Source organism: Megalobrama amblycephala, linkage group LG8 (genome assembly GCF_018812025.1).
Source record: "Megalobrama amblycephala isolate DHTTF-2021 linkage group LG8, ASM1881202v1, whole genome shotgun sequence".
Taxonomy (NCBI): domain Eukaryota; kingdom Metazoa; phylum Chordata; class Actinopteri; order Cypriniformes; family Xenocyprididae; genus Megalobrama; species Megalobrama amblycephala.
In genome coordinates, this window is record NC_063051.1 from 20,805,472 (window position 1) to 20,825,047 (window position 19,576).

A 19,576-nucleotide genomic window follows, 5' to 3' on the forward strand; every position below is an offset into this window, starting at 1 on the left:
AAACATTTTTTCATGTTTTAGGAGGGCAAATGGTAATGTTTAAAATATGCATGGAAAAGATAAAAATATTCAAGGGTTTGATTCCTCTTGCTCTAATTTCCATTCTTCACCACTCCCTTTTTCCAAGGTGATTGTAACCAACAAACAAACCTTCAGTCAACAAATGCAGTACATTTCACTTGAGGCAGACGTTCCAACATAAATACATTCCTATTTTTTTAAGAATCAACCTATTTGGGTCTAGATTTTGTTTCAAGGTTAAATAGGGAGTAATCGTTGGAGAGATGGAAGGTTTGGGGGAGTTAATTTGTCGGAATTGTAACATGGTGTTCCATTCTGCTGGACTCTTGGATAAACACAAGGCCAAATTCTGCATTGGCACAGACCTAAAAGACTCAATAGCTCTATGGAGGGGACAAAGGGGATTCACACAAACAGAAAACGCAGCTGTGAAGACAGTGCATCCCACAAGGGCAAGGACACCTGATTTGATTATTGTAAGTAGTTGAATATTACTTAATTATTCAACACACACACAGACACACACACAAAAAACCTGCAGTTAAACAATGTATTAATAAAATATATAATGTATTATAGAAAATATAATTTGAATAAACAATTCTATATTGATTTCCATTTGATTGTGTCCCTTTATACACTACCGTTCAAACGTTTTGGGTCAAAATTTTTATAAAAGATACTTTTATTTAGAAAGGATGCATTAAATTGTAATAAATGCTGTTCTTTTGAACTTTGTTCATCAAGAAATCCTTTAAAAAAAACTGTTTTCAATATTATTAATAAGAAGAAGAAATTTTTCTTGAGCACCAAATCAGCATATTAGAATGATTTCTGAAGGATCATGTGACACTGGAGACTGCAGAAAATTAAGCTTTGCCATCAGGAATAAATTACATTTTAAATATATTAAAATAGAAAATGTTTATTTTAAAAAATGGTACCTACTCCAAACTTTTGAACGGTAGTGCAAGTAATACTGTCTGTTTGGCTGTTCCATTGGCCAGCTGAAGGAACAGAGAAACCGCCAAATGGATCAGAGAGAGAGTTCACGGGGAAATACTGCTCTAAACAAACTCACTGAAGAGGTACAGGACCGCATACTAAGATAATAAATCTCAAGTTCAAAGAGGTTTTACACAGCATCTGATAGTCTTCTGTTTTAGTTTACAAAACTCAGGATCTCATTTGAACAAAACCTGCCCAGAACACAGACAAAGGTCAGTTTCATATGCTTAGTTCTTTCAATCTGTTTATATTGTGAATAGTGTGTTTTATTATCTGTATTGGACATTGTGTAAGTGTCCTTTAGGTCTTTGAGGAGCAGGGCTCAGTCCAGCAGAAGGCTGATGAGCAGAGGGCTCTTGACTTGCATAAAGATCATGAGCAGAGACTGGCTGAGATCAGGGCACGCAACCATCAGCTGGAGAAGGAGAGAGAGGGTACGCTTCTCTTAAATGGTTGGGGAACATTGAGAAGTATGTAATAATGTTAAAAGAAAGCTGTTATTGGCATTTTTGCTTCCATGAAGAACCTTTAACATCCATGGAACCTTCCCATTGCACAAAAAGGTTCTTTAGTGTGGAAAAGGGTTCTTTAGATTATTAAAATTTTCTTCTTAGGCAAAAGTAAAGTTCTTTTAAGAACTATTCATTAAAAGGATCTTTGAGGAACCCAGAATGGTTTTTCTATGGCTTTGCTGTGAAGCCCCCATTTTGGAACCTTTATTTTTTGAATGTACATAATTGTAGTTCTCAGCTTCCAGCACTTATGTCACATGAGTTAGTTCACCCCAAAATGAAAATAATGTCATTAATTACTCACCCTCATGTCGTTCTACACCCGTAAGACCTTCGTTCATCTTCAGAACACAAATTAAGATATTTTTGATTAAATCCGATGGCTCAGTGAATGCCTCCATATATAGCAATGGTACTTCCTCTCTCAAGATCCATAAAGGTACTAAAAACATATTTAAATCAGTTCATGTGAGTTCAGTGGTTCTACCTTAATATTATAAAGCGCCGAGAATATTTTTATGCGCCAAAAAAACAAAACAACTTTTTAACAATATCTAGTGATGGCCGATTTCAAAGCACTGCTTCGGAGCGTGAATCTTTTGAGTCGAATCAGTGATTCGGATCACATATCAAACCGCCAAACTGCTGAAGTCACGTGACTCGTAAGGCTCCGAAGCTTCATGAAGCAGTGTTTTGAAATCGGCCATCACTAGATATTGTCAAAAAGTCGTTATTTTGGGGGTTTTCTCGTTGCTTTAAAATATTAACGTAGAACTACTGAACTCACATGAACTAATTTAAATATGTTTTTAGTACCTTTATGGATGTTGAGAGAGGAAGTACAAACCCGATTCCAAAAAAGTTGGGACACTGTACAGATTGTGGATAAAAAAGGAATGCAATAATTTACAAATCTCATAAACTTATATTTTATTAACAATAGAATATAGATGTATCAAATGTTGAAAGTGAGACATTTTGAAATGTCATGCCAAATATTGGCTCATTTTGGATTTCATGAGAGCTACACATTCCAAAAAAGTTGGGACAAGAAGCAATAAGAGGCCAGAAAATGTACATATAAGGAACAGCTGGAGGACCAATTTGCAACTTATTAGGTCAACTAGCAACATGATTGGGTATAAAAAGAGCCTCTCAGAGTGGCAGTGTCTCTCAGAAGTCAAGATGGGCAGAGGATCACCAATTCCCCCAATGCTGCGGCGAAAAATAATGGAGCAATATCAGAAAGGAGTTTCTCAGAGAAAAATTGCAAAGAGTTAGTTATTATCATCTACAGTGCATAATATCATCCAAAGATTCAGAGAATCTGGAACTATCTCTGTGCGTAAGGGTCAAGGCCGGAAAACCATACTGGATGCCCGTGATCTTCGGGCCCTTAGACGGCACTGCATCACATACATGAATGCTACTGTAATTGAAATCACAACATGGGCTCAGGAATACTTCCAGAAAACATTGTCAGTGAACACAATCCACCATGCCATTCGCCGTTGCCGGCTAAAACTCAATAGGTCAAAAAAGAAGCCATATCTAAACATGATCCAGAAGCGCAGGCATTTTCTCTGGGCCAAGGCTCCTTTAAAATGGACTGTGGCAAAGTGGAAAACTGTTCTGTGGTCAGACGAATCAAAATTTAAAGTTCTTTTTGGAAAACTGGGACGCCATGTCATCCGGACTAAAGAGGACAAGGACAACCCAAGTTGTTATCAGCGCTCAGTTCAGAAGCCTGCATCTCTGATGGTATGGGGTTGCATGAGTGCGTGTGGCATGGGCAGCTTACACATCTGGAAAGGCACCATCAATGCTGAAAGGTATATCCAAGTTCTAGAACAACATATGCTCCCATCCAGATGTTGTCTCTTTCAGGGAAAACCTTGCATTTTCCAACATGACAATGCCAGACCACATACTGCATCAATTACAACATCATGGCTGCGTAGAAGAAGGATTCGGGTACTGAAATGGCCAGCCTGCAGTCCAGAACTTTCACCCATAGAAAACATTTGGCGCATCATAAAGAGGAAGATGCGACAAAGAAAACCTAAAACAGTTGAGCAACTAGAAGCCTGTATTAGACAAGAATGGGACAACATTCCTATTCCTAAACTTGAGCAACTTGTCTCCTCAGTCCCCAGACGTTTGCCACACAGTGGTAAACATGGCCTTGTCCCAACTTTTTTTGAGATGTGTTGATGCCATGAAATTTAAAATCAACTTATTTTTCCCTTAAAATTATACATTTTCTCAGTTTAAACATTTGACATGTCATCTATGTTGTATTCTGAATAAAATATTGAAATTTGAAACTTCCACATCATTGCATTCTGTTTTTATTCACAACTTGTACAGTGTCCCAACTTTTTTGGAATCAGGTTTGTACCATTGCTGTCTATGCAGGCCTCACTGAGCCATCGGATTTAATCAATCATCAGATTTAATCAATCAAGATCATATTAAAGCTTTATCCTGCCTTCATAATTTAGTTTAGTTACTTTTCAATAAGAAAATCCATTATATTACATATTACCTTAAGTTTACATTTGCATTATACTAACATATTGCACAAATTGCAATCAAGCTGTCAATTTAATACAATATGCAAAAAGTGTGAAAAATATTATTAAAATATTTTTTAATATGTATTTAGCATGCATAAAATGCTAGAAATGAAATTGGCTACAAAGTCAGTCATTTTGTTTCAAAAATGTTTAAAATGTTATTTCCACCACAGAATGCTATTAAACACTTCATCATTTGAGAAACAAATGACAGAATTCTTCTGTGATGCTTTTGTTTGGAAAAAAGCTAAATAAACTAGTTGTGTGAAAAGTGTTTAACAGGGATATTATTTTCTAAAAGTCTACAGGCTCAAAATGAACCCCAAAATCCTGTCACACTGTTTCACTTAGCAACTACAAACTCATGCTGTGATTGGTTGAAACACCACAAGCATTTAAAGCATTTTAATTTGTTCTGCTCTACTCTTTGTCATAATAAAAAATAAATGTTTCTTGAGCACCAAATCAGTATATCGGAATGATTTCTGAAGGATCCTGTGACACTGAAGACTGCTGAAAATTCAGCTTTGCCATCAGGAATAAAAATTTTAAAATGTATATTAAAACAGAAAACAGTTATGAACATGTTAATGTTCATTTGTTCTGCACTACTCTATTGATGATGTGTTTATCCCAGATATCGAACAGAGACTTGCCGAGCTGGGAGGGCGGGAGAGGACGGCTCATCTAGAGGAAGTGCTGCAAGAGCTGAGGAGTCAGGAACAGAGGAACGAAGAGGCGCTGCATCAGCTCAGCTCTCACATCAACTCAATGAAGGGGTAAGAGAGTGGGGGAAACAGTGTGCCAAGACGCTATCAATCACTTTATGCATGTTTATACTGTGCTAATGTTGTAGGCTTAATCCAAATGAAGTCCAGTCAAACCCACCAGAGGAAAAGAAGACACATGTCTTGATCTATTCTGTGGATGGGCCCCTCTCTGCTCAGATAAGGTCTTCTTTAACAAGCATGCAAACCATATCTAGGGACAATAATATCATTAAGTCTTGGGACTACCTAGAAATCACTTACTGCCTATCAGTCACCTAATAAAACCATTTAGTGACACCTTAGCAACCATTCTGAACACACTAGCACTGTGGTGCATTTCTTTTTGTAACAGAGCTTTGCGTCTGGCATACATGCAGTCAGGTGGTTCTGATCCAGAGGTTCTGGCCCACATGCATGACCTTCAAGCAGAAGCTTTTACTCTGGAACAGGCAAGACCTAGAGCTGATGGCAAGACAAAAGGAAGAAGTGAGTAAAGAGATTGAACTGTGGCTGAAATAATATATGGACACTTACACTGCTGTTCAAGAGTATGTTTTCTTTTTGTTTTTTGTAAGAAATTAATACTTCTATTTAGCAAGGATGCATTAAATTGATCAGCAGTGACTATAAAGACATTCATATTGTTACTTTTTCAAATTAATATTGTTCTTTTGAACTTTCTATTCATCAAAGAATCCCAAAAAAAAAAAAAGTATTTTGAGCACCAAATCCGCATATTAGAATGATTTCTGAATATAATGTGACACCGAAGACTGGCGTAATGGCTGCCAAAAACTCTTTCTTCCATCAAAGGAATAAATTACAGTTAAAAATATATCAAAATGTAAAACATTTTTGTTAAATTGTAATAATATTTCACAATATAATTATTTTACTGTATCAAATAAATGTATCTTGGTAAGCACAAAATCTTACCAACTCCAAACTTTTGAATGGCAATGTCAGTTTGTCAACTGTAAAGTGTCCAAATAGTCTTAATTTTGAACAATGTATTATATTTTACAATCTAATGCTATTACATTAATACATTTTTAAGTCAGTGTCTGCATACTTTTTTGGGTCATTGTACACTATTCCTTCAGTCATTTCTCGTTTCTGTCCCAACCAGGGATGAAGTCTCCTCACAGAAAGTTGGACCCTGATGTTCTTGCTGTGGAGCAGGAGAACCAAAGGCTTGAGGAGGAAATCTTCAGAATCCAGCTGGCCAGAGAGAGGCAAAAAGGAGAACATGGTATTTCTGTTCCTCAAAGATCTGACATCTTGAGCATCACATGATAAAAAAGTGATGTGAAAAAAAGTGAACTTTTCATAGAAAACTATTTTTGTACATGTTATGTCTAATTTGCATACTTAAACTATGCACTAAAAGTATATTAATATTTGATTTGTAAAAGTATATTAATATTGGAATATGGATTGATTGGAATATTTTAAACTTTTTCAATTCAATTCAATTCGCATTTATTTGTATAGCGCTTTTCACAATACATATCATTTTTTAAACATATTTGCATACTTAAATATATTATTTGAATATTTGATTTGATATTATCTGGATCAGGGCTTACTGATATCCAGAAAGACCACATCCATCAAATGGCTAGCCTCCGAGCTGAGATCGCCTTTCTAAAAAGAGAAATAGAGAAGGGGCGAGACAGAAGACCACCCAATCCTCAGCCTCCCCTGCCTGTTTTTCCTGGATCTTCTATGGCCCTAACACACTCTGCTCTGACACAGGTGGGCTGAAAATTAGCCAAAGCTTAATTCATTGTGTTACTGAGAGCTAATGTAATGTACAGTATGTTGAGTTAATGTGAGATTTAAGGATGCACAAAATTGTCTGATACTATTTTAATGCTATATCTACAGTGGCAAGAAAAAGTATGTGAACCACTTGCAGAATCTGTGAAAATGTGAATAATTTTAATAAAATAAGAGGGATGATACAAAATGCATGTTATTTTTTATTTAGTACTATCCTGAGTAAGATATTTTACACAAAAGATGTTTACATTTAGTTCACAAGACAAAACAATAGCTGAATTTATTAAAATATCCCCATTCATAAGTACTGTGTGTGGTTTCCTGATGATCCACGACTGTTTTTTTGTTTTGTGATGGTTGTTCATGAGTCTCTTGTTGGTTCTGAGCAGTTAAACTGAGCTCTGTTCTTCAGAAAAATCCTCCAGCTCCTGCAGATTCATCAGTTTTCAAGCATTTTTGCATATTTGAACCCTTTCCAGCAGTGACTGTAGGATTTTGAGATCTGTGTTTTCACACTGAGGACAACTGAGGGACTCAAACTCAACTATTAAAAAAGGTTCAAACATTCACTGATGCTCCAGAAGGAAACTCGATGCATTAAGAGTCGGGGGGTGAAAATTTTTGAACAGGATGAAGATGTCACAATTTTTCTTATTTTGTTTAAATATCATTGTTTTTCATTTAGTACTGCCCTTCGGAACCAACACAAGATACTTGCATGTTTCCCGGACAAAAAATTAAGTACAATTTACCTTGATATTTGAATTCAAAAGTTTTCACCCCCTGACTCTTAATGCATCGTGTTTCCTTCTGGAGCATCAGTGAATGTTTGAACCTTTTTTAATAGTTGAGTTTGAGTCCCTCAATTGTCCTCAGTGTGAAAAGATGGATCTCAAAATCATACAGTCACTGCTGGAAAGGGTTCAAAAATGCAAAAAATGCTTGAAAACTAAAGAATCTGCAGGAGCTGGAGGAATTTTCTGAAGAACAGAGCTCAGTTTAACTGCTCAGAACAAACAAGGGACTCATGAAGAACCATCACAAAACAAAAAAACAGTCGTAGATCATCCAGGTAATAGTATTGAGAATCAATGGTTCACATACTTATGAATGGGGTTATTTTAATAAATTCAGCTATTTTTTTTGTCTTGTGAACTAAATGCAAATATCTTTTATGTGAAATATCTTACTCAGGACAGTACTAAATAAAAAAATAACATGCATTTTGTATTATCTCTCTTATTTTATTAAAATGATTCACATTTTCACAGATTCTGCAAGTGGTTCACATACTTTTTCTTGCCACTGTATAAACAATAAATGGCTGATATTAAACTTCTGTATTGTATTAAATAAACAAATGAGCTATTTTAAATGCTGCAGGTGAATTTAGGCATCACAACAGTAAAAATATATAGTATGAAAAATGTTTTTTTCTTTTTTGAATTTACATATTAAATTACATTTAGCACTGTTATTAAATTATTAGTGTTTTTAAAGTTTAACTTTAGGCAAGTGACATAGATGATGGCAAAATATCCAATATCCAATGATAAAAAAAAATTCATATTAGCCAATAACCAATTTGATACCAATATATTGTTCATTCCTAATGATAATTACCCTTCAAAACTTTGGGGTTAGTAGATTATTGAAAGATGTCTCTTATGCTCATCATGGCTGCATTTATTTGATCAACAATATAGCAAAAACAATATTGTGAAATATTATTACAATTTACTGTTTTAGTGCAGTGTATATGTACTTATTAGTGTATATTATATGTAGCTTATTCTTGTGATGGCAAAGCTGAATATCTTCTTCAGTGTCACATTTTCCTTCAGAATTTCTTATTATTATCATAATTTAAAAACACTTTTTGGACTTTTTTTGACACCATAATATTTTTTTCTTAATTCTTTGATCAATAGAAAGTTCAAAAGAATAGCATTTATTTATAAATTATAAATGTCTTTCTTTACTGTGTTTTTTAATCAATTTAATGCATCCTTGCTAAATTTAAAGTATTAAAAAATCTTACAGACTTTTGAATAGTAGTGTATATATATTTTGTTTTCACCAATATTGCAGGATCAGAGTTCAAAACAGCATTCATCGATGGGTTCCCATGTAACTGATCCAATGGAAGCTCTTGGTCCTGCTGCTTATGATCCTGTGTAAGACAAATTCTCTCTCAAATTACTTTTCTTTTTCTTGTTTTGTCCCTAAAGAAGAATGCACGTCAATCTAAAGGCATTACAATATGATTTAACCTAGCTATATCTGAATTTGTGTACAGGGCTGGCTTTGTGATCTTCTATGACCTGGTGATGGGTTTAGAAGCTACTTTGGGATCGGTGCGTTTGTTGGCAGGGTTATATTGTAATGGGGAGAAGCTGGGACAGACCACCCCAATGCCACCTGTGCAGTGCCAACCATTACTCTCCACCAAGAGTCCTGGAAACTATGCCATACTGGCTTTTAAGCAGCCTGTGCCAAGGTAGTTTGGTTGAAACATAAGTATGGACACGGAGCTGATATGTGTTTACATTATTGAATTTGTACTTCATTTCAGAGTACAGCCATCTCCAAATGTCTCGTTGGTCTTGGAGATCCAGACTTCTAAAGGTCTCCATTTGTACAACCATGAAATTAAGGACTTGGTTACTTGTGGCTGGGCTAAACTTGAACTTTTTGACCAGCACAACCAGGTTTATAGCGGTCACTGGAGGCTTCCCTTCCGTTCTCTCCCAGTTCAAGCATCCCTAAGTCCAGTTCAGCTGAATTCTGTGCCACAAGTATGTTCACCCAATACTAAGAGCTTAAGAACCTCACTATACTTTTGAAGTCTTTAGATGTACCTGATTTTTCATATGCCCATTTCTCTTCTAATAAGTCACTACTAGGTTAAATTCCCATAGAATTCTAATTTACTTGATTAAATCAGACTACACTGTTTCTTTCTTTCTAAGCTGGGTAACATGGAACTTTGTCTTCGGGTAGCAAACGCTCGTCATGGAGATGTACAGACTCTTGCAAAGATTGACATCAACAACACCAACCAATACAAGTACCCATCAACGGTATGCAAAATATTTATCTAAAGATGTTTTTTAATAGCAAAGCTTATAAAGGTTCTGATGAGCCTATACAGCAGGGGTGTCCAATCCTGCTCCTAGAGGGCCACTGTCCTGCAGAGTTCAACTCCAACTCCAATCAAACACACCTGAAACTAAGTCTTACTGGGCATACTAGAAACTTCCAGACAGGTGTGTTGAGGCAAGTTGGAGCTAAACTCTGCAGAAAAGTGGCCCTTTAGGACTAAGTTTGGCCTACAGCTTAATAACTGTGTCTTATTTAGGTGGTCTCAAAAACATCTGTAATCCTGGCAACCCAAGTACCATCTCACACATTACAACCCTCATCCAATCCATTACCTTCATCACTGCCACAGACAGATCATGCTGAGGAGTCCAATTAGGTTTGAATGACTGAATAATTCAACCTGAATTTGATTACTGTACAAATAAATCTTGTTGTAAATTTACAAATAAAAAAAGTATTGCATGTGACAATAAACATATATTATAAACAGATAAACAGAAACTATTGCAAATGTACTATAATTTTTAAAGTTGTTAAAACACTGATCTACAATTATGCATTTATAGGGGTTGGACAATGAATTATTTGTATTGTTTAGGGCCTCCTTTTGCAGCCAATACAGCATCAATTCATCTTGGTAATGATAGACACAAGTCCTTCACAGTGGCCAGAGGGATTTTGAGTCATTCCTCTTCCAGAACAATGACCAAGTCATTATGTGATGCTGGTATAGGAAAACTTTTTCTGACTTGCTCCTCCAAAAAACAAAGTGGCTAAAAAATATTTTGATCTGGAGACTGTGCAGGCCATGGGAGATGTTCCACTTCAGTTTCATGTTCATCAAACCACTCTGTCACATTGTTTGTGGCTTGAATAAATGATTCATATAGAGAATATAGATCACACTTTCTCTTTCCATTTGCAGTTTTTCATATACCTTAATTCAAACTCATTGATACCATTCTGTTCATTCTTGAAGTTAACTTTTGCCTGTATTGTGAATAGATTCACTGTTTTGGACTGCTGCCTTGAACTTAAGAACATAAGTACAGAATGACACGACACAGGGCTTCTTGTCTGCTGTGCAACCGTTTAATGCTCTGCCAGAGCCCTACAGGAGACAAGAGGCCACTTTTTCAACCCATTCTCATAAGTGCTGCAAGTCAGACTTTTGGGCAAAAAAAAATAAAAATAAAAATAAAATAAAAACCCTTGCATCTTCATTGTATACATGCAGGTAACCTTATGTCAATTATAAGTCGCAGTTTTTTCTTTTTTTTTAATTTCCATTTCATTTTAATTGTATCCACAAAGTGATTTACTGTTGTAAAGCTGAAAATACAATGATTCGAAATCAGATTTAAATATATTCAAATCTAATCTGTGACTTTGATAATCTTTTTTTTTTGGTTTGGGCTAGTATAAGTTCTGAATGGCTGTAAGTATTTAGTAGTCAAATTGGCTGGTGAGTGAAAGTTAATTACAAACACTGCCTGTATTCATTTAAAGGGATTGGGGGGGCATTTTATAGGCAATTTAATTTAGCTTTCAGCCCAATTAAATGATTCCATTGGAACTCTGGTTATATTTAGAGCAGAACATTCTTTAAAAACAGAGGATAAAGAATTAAGAGTCCACATGTTCACATATGCAAATATCCTTTATTGAAAGTTTACTACAATTATACAAAAGGTGGACAAAGAAAACGGGTTATTTACAGAACAGAGACAAAAGTTGTTCATGGAGAGTACGAGGCAGACATGCTCTGCTGGTTGGAAGGTAAGTGGTCAATCAGAGGATGCCCATCACGCAGAGGTCTCCACAGAGGAAGAATTGGCCGACTACAAGAGAATATAAAAACCATTAATACACAAGCAGAAGGGACAAAAAAAACAAAAACAAAAAAAAAACAAAAAAAAAAAACCACACACGTTTAGGCACTAAAATGATGCTGGACAAAAGGATGAAACCCAAGACAATTCTCCAACCAACACATTAATTCAAGATAGAGAATTAAACCTCCTCTCAGACACAGGACTTCAGAGTAAATATGCACCCAGATGAATCAGTCTGGAAGTTTGGCTCTTGTAACCTTGTAATCTTATGAGTAAGGTTACAACACCATTTTAGGATTAAGAAATTTCACAATTCCAATCTTGATACCACAGCAAAAACTAATACAAGCCTACCTAATATAAAGTTAGTTATTAAAAGTAAACAGCAAGATTAAAAACAAGTTACAAGCAATAGCACATTAATACAAAAGAGACAAGGTGCTTTAACGTTTTTCTAGGATGCAAAAAGAACTTGCATTCATTGCGCATACGCAGACTAACCATTAGACAGTACAGAAAAGTTCTCACGTCTTCAACATGAATGGCCTAAAATAACTTAAATTGGCAAAACTTAAACATATGAACATGATCAACTTTGATGCAGCAGTCAGTTTCTGACTGTCCAGAGCATCTTTCACACTGGCCCTGGGCCATCAAACAGTCCTTTTTGTCAAGCCCTGTGACCCTATTAGAGGAAACAGCAAGCCTATCAACTCGCCTCCTGCTCCATTTTCTCCTGGACTCCATTGCCGTTGTGGGCGGAGTCATCGCTGCCATTAACTGAGGTCTCCTGTTTAGTCTTTTTAGCATCACTGTCCTTTTTTGGACTCTCCTCGTCTGGTTTCCTCTGTGCAGGAACAAAGCAGGACAGAACACGTACTTTATTTTTTGCTCTAAACACCTATTCTCTACATGCTACTCAAGCACACATGGCCAACTTCAACACCGGCACAACTACAATATGCCAAGCCACAAAATTGAAGCACAGTCACCACAGAAGCACCAAGCAACACCAAATCTCATCTAGTTGGCAAATTCAGTTCATGACCCAGCATGCAAAGTTGCAATCAGCTAAGGGAGGGGAGCAATGCAGGTCCCTTCAAGGGGCAGACTACCCTCATGTAATCCAGTTGTAATGCACTTTAAGCATGCTAGTTTTTCCACCTCTACTGCAAAAGCTTATCAAATTTCAGTGGACAGATACTAACCTTTTTGCGAACAAGGTGAGAAATATCAGATGCAGATTTTGAGGAAGATGCACCATCAGTTGGCCCTGCAGGAATCTGAAATAAGACATTTTGAGGGTGAGCAATATCAGTCGATATTTGGCATTTGAGTTATCAGCACTGTCAATATTAATTTCACAGCACTAACAACAGCATCTCTTTAAATTTGATTTCAAAATTGTCATAAGCATGTCATTGAAGTTGTTGCGATTTATTTCTATATATTGTGCAGCCCTAATTTCTACAAAGTTTTAGTTCAACGCATATAAAAGGAAATTTAATGGGCACGCAACGGTTACTTGCAGGCAACTTGAGGTTAAAAAAAAAAAAAAAAAAAAAAAAAAAAAAGGTGTTAAGCACAATAAGCTGCAGAATACTAACACAATGCCTGACACACCTGAAGCACGCGCACAGAAAGCCAAACACCGTCTCTTCGACAGCGCGATCCCAAATTCAGTTCTTTCACTGCTTATTGCACTTGAAATACAGTTATGCCAAAACGCCAGTCATGTCAAGTACTGTTATGTAAACAGTTGGAAAAGAAATCGGATGCATCAATAGGATCCGTGCATTAGCTCTTAAAGGGATAACAAAGTATACCTGCTGCTGTCTGTCAAACAGAGAAAAGTCACTTACTGCTCTTGACTGAATTTTTGTAGATTTAATATGAATCCAAGTACATTAAACTCATGTGAAGACTATGCAGAGTATTTTCATTGTTTTACATTTGATTGTTTCTGTATCGTTTCTTTCTTGAATTCTATGTTAAATAGATCTAATGTAGGCCTACCTGAAAAACTTAAAGCACTTTTTTTCTTTTTGGTATCCTTGTTTTATTGTATGTCCTATTGTTTGTAATTGATTTGTGACCTTATGTAATGTTAAAACGCTGTTCAAGTGTGCTGCATAGCACACCAGAATGAACCTCATTGGTTATGCAGCACATTTGAGCTTCCACAAGAGGTTTGCTCTTGTGAGTTATCCAAGTTAGGTTGAGCTTCTGCTTAGGTTTCGCTGATCAATGTTTACATGAGAGTAAAACCCTAAATTAAATCTTATAAGCGATCGATTCTCTTCAGAAAATCAGTACTAACCCGCTCGAGTCACATGGAATAGTTTTCCGATCTCTTTGAGGTTTTTGAAGTGTCAAAGTGGTAGTTAAAGGCAGTCAACTGAAGGAAATCTGACAGCATTCGGTCATCAAAAAGGTCTTCATTTGTGCTCCGAAGATGAACAAAAGGCTTGCGGGTGTGGAGGGGTGCAAGTAAAAAAAGCACAAAAGCATCAACACACCTGACTAGCAGTAGATGAAGACGGGCCACCATTTTCAGCTGGGAAAGCAGATGAAGTGGATGCTCCCGCCTGTAACAAAAAAAAATAATAAAAAAAAAAATAATAATAATTCCAAACTATACGTCACCTCTTTAACTTTTCTTTTGCCATCTTTACAGCATCCTGGATGATACACATTCCCTACTTGATCTCCATTTTTTTTTTTTTTTTTTTTTTTTTTTTTCCCCTCATACTAAAGGCCTGTACACACCGGGACGAATATCGCACGCGTTTATCGCCAGTGTTTTCCGAGACGTTTTGTGTTCACACCCAAGCGATTTTCACTGGCGATGCACAGAGTGAACGTGCAAATTCACTCCCTGACAGTATGTGGCGCTTGTGCTTAACAGTAGTGCAAATAAACATGACATTAATAAAGTTAAAGATGATAAAAATGCAGATATTAAATGGATATATATATATATATATATATATATATATATATATATATATATATATATATATATATATATATATATATATATATATAAAAAATGTATGAGATTGTAGTCAGAAACGGTAGTGCAAATAAACATTTATGAAATAGACATTCAACTATATTTCTTGAATGTAGAAGAGAAAAACAAAAACAGAACAGCAAAAATACAGAAATAATACACATCTATTGGTATGGCCAAGAACAATCAGCTCCCTAGTTCACTAGTCAGGGCACTGATCAGGGAGTCGGTCACATCCATTTAAATGGTATACTGATACACAACCTAGGAAGCTAGGGAGCGGTTTGAGACGCAGGGATAGTTTGTAGGGGTCTTCCTCGTCTACTTACTTTCTCTTCATCGTCTTGTGTGCTCGGCAAAACCGTTTTGTGCTTGAGTGCCACCAAGTCGTGTTTTACTGTAACTTCAACAGCTCCAGGCACGCGAACAAAAGCACCAATCTCATTGGTCGGCCAGTTAACGTGGCGCGTCAAACAAACAAACAAAACAAACAAACAAACAAACAAAAAAGAACCAGAGGCGTTTCACCCCCCCCCCGCGTCAGTGTGCACACTCACATTGGCGCCCGTTGTTTAGTCACAAGGCGTTAAACGCCGGTGAAAATCACATGCGATATTCGTCCCGGTGTGAACAGGCCTTAAGAGCAACATTAAGGATGCATGATATCAGTATCATTATTGGACGAGTTAAATTATTAGTACTGGGCAATATATAATACAAGCTGATATTGGATCATCATCAGAAATTAATCAGCCAACTCACAAGGGTCTGATGGATGGCCACAGAAGCTGCAGCAGCCGTCCTCTGGCTCTCCTTGGCATCTTCAATCTTCTCAGTAATTTCTGGCAGTAACTGTTTCAACTCCTCAAGCTCATTCTTCTCCTTTGCTGCCTCTGCACCTTCCGCTTTGTCGATCACCTCCTGAAGCATAGCTGGAGGAACATGGATGTGGTAATCAAGTGTACCATGCTTGTTACTGGTTACTAGTGTTATCAGCAAGCAGATCTTCAGTTAAAAGAGGTATGAAGACCAGCAAAAGCCCGCTGCAAAAATGTTCCTACCCAGACGGCTCTCGATGACTTTGATAGAGTTGGAGAAGTGCTCGATGGCTTGGCTGTACTGGGCTGTGTAGCTGTAGGTTGTGCCCAACTGGTAGTGAGTCTCAGCCAAAAGACGACTATGAGAGGGAAGGTGTTTCAGTTGCAAGGTTAAACACTCATTGAAGTCCTCCAGAGCCTGGCTGTAGTTCCCTACATGAATCAAAATGGACAGAGTTAGTGAAAGATGATTGACTGAAGTAGTGAAATTTCTCACTTTTAAATGGTGGCTTGTGGCATCCAAAAAGGGTCCTTAAAAGGATATCATTGTCTACAACTCTACATACACACCTGATTCAGCTCCAACTTCCCCAAGTTTCAGGTAAATTTGTGCTGCCATTAGCTGATCTTCTTTGCTGTCTTTTCTACAAACAATAATAATATAAAATAAAAAAAACCCCAGCATTCTGGGTTCCCATAAATGCAGTCACTTGCTAGTGGTACAGACATACCTTTTATAAATCACCTTTGCAACCTCAAGCATCTCCCAGGCCAACTGCAGGTTTCCAACTTCATCCTCCTCACTTTCCTAAAAGAAACAAAAAGACACAAGTGATAAACCACTGAATCAAAGAGCGAGGAGATGAGGAAAAACAAAAAACCCAAAAACAGGATTACAAACCTTATCCTTTGTCTCACCCTCGGCATCCTCATCTTCATCATCCTCATCATCGTCATCTAAAACAGAAAGATGTTAACTTGCTGACAGTGATTTAATGTGAAACCCCATCACCATGCACACCCTTAGTAGCGTTGCAGTTTAAATCTAAACATCCTGTGGATCCACCAGCATTTAGAAGTAAATTCACCAGGTGAAACTTAGTAATTTAACACTCAAATCTCGTGCTCCCCAGACTACCACACTTCACTACCTCCACCATCCTCTTCCATGGGTTCTTCAGAATCTTCATTTCCATTTTTCTCCTCTTCATCTTCAGCCTTTTCTGTTACTCCATTAGACACAGTGATATCCTCCTTTTTAGATGCACCTTCATCCACACCGTTTGACTTCTCAACATCTTTTCCAGCAGGTTTTGCCTCATTTTCATCTAGTTTCTCCTCATTTCCAGCAGGTTTTGCCTCGTTTTCAGCTAGTTTCTCCTCGTTTCCAGCAGGTTTTGCCTCATTTTCATCTAGTTTCTCCTCATTTCCAGCAGGTTTTGCCTCGTTTTCAGCTAGTTTTGCCTCGTTTTCAGCAGGTTTCGCCTCGTTTTCAGCAGGTTTCGCCTCGTTTTCAGCAGGTTTCGCCTCGTTTTCAGCAGGTTTCGCCTCGTTTTCAGCAGGTTTCTCAGTTTTAGGAGATGCTGCCTCCGTTTCCTTTGGCACTTCAACTTCCTTCTGATTTTCCTTATCTTCCTCTTGGTTCTTCTGCTCACCTTCCCCCACCTCCGTTCCTACCTCTGACTGAGTTTTGTTGTCCTCTGACATGGCATCATAAACCTGTGCTCGAAGCTCATCTCTGGTTTTCTCTGAATCATAGTACAGATGGAGGAAAATTTCTAGGTTACAGCTAACATCCCTCTTAACTGGAATAAAATCGTTTTATTCTTTGTCAATATATACTGGCTTGTGGGGAAGACTTTGAAAACTGTCCATTTGGAGGTTCTTTGAAGACCTTTTTGCAGATTTGATGTCTAGCCTTAAGCATGTATGAAAGAGACAAAAAGTGATCAGTTTTAAAATCAACGAAGCTTTTTAGATACAAACCATCCAAGTTGTCAGCGCTTTCAATCTTAGAGTCATTCTGTTTCTCGCCCTCTTCAGAGGATTCTTCTGGGACTCCCTCTAAAGCATTACCAAGCACTGTATTCTCCATCCTAGAGAAATAATTAAAAAGTTAGGGGAAAATAAATCATTTAAAAAAAAAAAAACAAAAAAAAAATATTCATTAAACACTAATTAATCCAGATACCTGGCAAGCTCCAGAAGGGCCTTCCCACACAAGAAAAAAGCTTCTCCACATTCATCAGCAGTGTCTCCGTATTTCTCGGCTCTTAATGGGGGGGGGGGGGGGGGAATAATTTACACACCATAAGTCCAATATTAAAAAGTATCTGGTATACTTTTAATGGATGACACGATTTCTACCTATAATACACGTATTATCTCCCTTCACTACTCACAGCATGGCACAAGCCTCCTGGAACACACTGACTGCAGACACAACATCACCCATCACCAAGTGCCGGTTGCCTGTGCCAATCAGCTTCTTTGCTTCCTCAGTAACATCGACGGAGCTGCAAAGTTCACGAATGTGTGTGTAACAAACCTCAATAGTTACTTTATTGAAATGAGAAATTTAATAAAATAATCCCAGATACCAACTCACCTGTCTGCAGCGCTCGAGGAGCAAGGTTTCTCCTCCATACTGCAAAGACAAACAATACAGAGAGTCATAAAACTGTTAAAAAAGTACGATTTCGTCTTCAGAACATCTGTAAGGAGTAAAACTGCACTAAAGTTTGTTTACAAAAAACAAATAAAAGTTCACGTGCGGTGGACCAAAGTTAGCGCGATGCTACGACTGGTATTTATCGACGGAGAGCTAGCATCTACACGCGGACATGAATGACACTTAACGTGACCGTTTAATATCAGTATAATAACCAAAAATGTGCAATTTAAAGTGTTATTTGTCTTGTTACCGCCACCTTTCAAACTTAACCCTCGACTTTAGCGCGCGTGCAGCCATTCCATTGCAGCGCCAAGCTCACTGACGGGCCAGTCACGACTGCGCGTGAACAAAGCGGGAATTTCCTCATTTAGGATGTATAAAACAAGCTAACCGTTCATATCAATCCTTCTCCCGCCAACAGAAAACAGCCAAACACATCACGGCAACGGGAATCAACGGTGATGCCATCCCGTCGCGTGCGACAATGTCCGGGCGCGCGAGAAAAGCGAATTGAAGCACGAGCGCGAGACATTTTTCCTGACAAGGATGCAGCCGCTGTAGCTTTGTTATCAAACGAAACCAGCCAAAACCTCTCACTTTGACTTCCTTTAACTTATCTGGTTACTTCCCATGCTTGGGAACGCACTTAACTTGAAAATGATATTTTACCTTTCGGCAGTTGAAGCAGCTGCTGTTTCCTCGGGCATTTTAATGCGTTAAATAAACTAAGCCGTAATGTACTACTGGATGATGTATGTGTGAAGATGGCAGGTTTGCGAAGCTGCTCCTGAATTAGTCTTTGTTGGCGCCTTTAAATACGGATACAAGCTGTACTTCCGCTGAACTACGACCCTATCACAAAAACGCGGGAGAATACATTTAAAGGGCAAGTATCCGTATTACGCCACAGGCACAAAATGATATTAATAATGTCTCACTGGACAAGATAAATGAAAAGTCTGTTTTTATCCAGATTTTGTGAGTCTCATAAAAATAAGAAATTATATTTTGCACTTAAGGTCAACTTGAAATTAAAATAGAGTTTTTACTTTCTCTAAGTAGGCTACCGTCATAGTGTTATTGTGAATAAAATATAAGTTATAGTTTATTTTATTATTATATATTATTTTCTATATATATACTATTATTCTATTATTTTATATTATATAACAAATATTTTTCTTTTTACAATCCAATAAGATTTTTTTATTTTATTTTATTTTTTTGCACTGTTATTGTCATGATTACACTCTCTTCACAAAGTCTTTTATTGTAATGGGTGTCTAAATTTATTATTATTTTAATTTTTCAATTTATATTTTGCATTGTGGTAATGAGAATCAACTTGATTGTCATGAAAATAAAGTCAAAATTCAAATAAATAACATAAAAAGGTCTATATAACCTTAAAGGTACACATCTTTTTTTTTTTTTTTTTTTTTTGCAGTTTATG

General features: G+C 37.1%; 2 protein-coding genes across 6 annotated transcripts; one reads left to right on the forward strand and one right to left on the reverse strand.

Moving 5' to 3' along the window:
- Window positions 1-96: 96 nt before the first annotated feature.
- Window positions 97-10,989, forward strand: ccdc17 (coiled-coil domain containing 17). Of its 3 annotated transcripts, none has more exons than XR_007186169.1 (15): window positions 97-497; window positions 1,029-1,109; window positions 1,188-1,241; window positions 1,334-1,463; window positions 4,758-4,899; window positions 4,977-5,072; window positions 5,243-5,376; window positions 6,020-6,142; window positions 6,473-6,648; window positions 8,767-8,852; window positions 8,975-9,175; window positions 9,251-9,473; window positions 9,679-9,758; window positions 10,037-10,156; window positions 10,379-10,989. XR_007186169.1 is itself a non-coding variant. In XM_048199988.1 (15 exons), the coding sequence occupies exons 1-14, from the start codon at window positions 285-287 to the stop codon at window positions 10,154-10,156; spliced, it is 1,890 nt and encodes a 629-aa protein (XP_048055945.1). In that variant the 5' UTR covers window positions 97-284; the 3' UTR covers window positions 10,379-10,989. The 3 variants fall into 3 exon arrangements, 2 of the variants coding, with proteins under 2 accessions (XP_048055945.1, XP_048055947.1); XM_048199988.1 differs by having other exon boundaries at window positions 9,648-9,758; XM_048199990.1 differs by having other exon boundaries at window positions 10,037-10,989.
- A 432-nt stretch (window positions 10,990-11,421) lies between these two features.
- On the reverse strand, window positions 11,422-18,949 carry LOC125274001 (nuclear autoantigenic sperm protein (histone-binding)). 3 transcript variants are annotated; one of them, XM_048199992.1, is made up of 15 exons: window positions 18,793-18,949; window positions 18,058-18,096; window positions 17,852-17,965; window positions 17,641-17,721; window positions 17,436-17,545; window positions 16,601-17,197; window positions 16,351-16,406; window positions 16,181-16,257; window positions 16,020-16,093; window positions 15,693-15,881; window positions 15,394-15,563; window positions 14,135-14,203; window positions 12,824-12,898; window positions 12,334-12,462; window positions 11,422-11,621 (listed from the first exon to the last, which is right to left on the reverse strand). In XM_048199992.1, the coding sequence occupies exons 1-15, from the start codon at window positions 18,828-18,830 to the stop codon at window positions 11,586-11,588; spliced, it is 1,854 nt and encodes a 617-aa protein (XP_048055949.1). In that variant the 5' UTR covers window positions 18,831-18,949; the 3' UTR covers window positions 11,422-11,585. The 3 variants fall into 3 exon arrangements, with proteins under 3 accessions (XP_048055949.1, XP_048055948.1, XP_048055950.1); XM_048199991.1 differs by lacking the exon at window positions 18,793-18,949 and adding an exon at window positions 18,380-18,435; XM_048199993.1 differs by lacking the exons at window positions 12,334-12,462; window positions 18,793-18,949 and adding an exon at window positions 18,380-18,435.
- Between the last annotated feature and the right edge of the window lie 627 nt (window positions 18,950-19,576).

What these genes read in the sequence shown, in the direction of transcription:
- ccdc17 (XM_048199988.1), top strand. Translation starts at nt 285, where the DNA reads ATGGAAGGTTTGGGGGAGTTAATTTGTCGGAATTGTAACATGGTGTTC. An exon ending in TGGCAAGACAAAAGGAAGAA is followed by an intron (nt 5,377 to 6,019) that starts GTGAGTAAAGAG and finishes TGTCCCAACCAG; the next exon opens with GGATGAAGTCTCCTCACAGA. An exon ending in CCTGCTGCTTATGATCCTGT is followed by an intron (nt 8,853 to 8,974) that starts GTAAGACAAATT and finishes ATTTGTGTACAG; the next exon opens with GGCTGGCTTTGTGATCTTCT.
- LOC125274001 (XM_048199991.1), bottom strand. Translation starts at nt 18,420, where the DNA reads ATGGCTGCACGCGCGCTAAAGTCGAGGGTTAAGTTTGAAAG. An exon ending in AGGGTGAGACAAAGGATAAG is followed by an intron (nt 16,258 to 16,350) that starts GTTTGTAATCCT and finishes TGTTTCTTTTAG; the next exon opens with GAAAGTGAGGAGGATGAAGT. An exon ending in GGAAGTTGGAGCTGAATCAG is followed by an intron (nt 15,882 to 16,019) that starts GTGTGTATGTAG and finishes TGATTCATGTAG; the next exon opens with GGAACTACAGCCAGGCTCTG.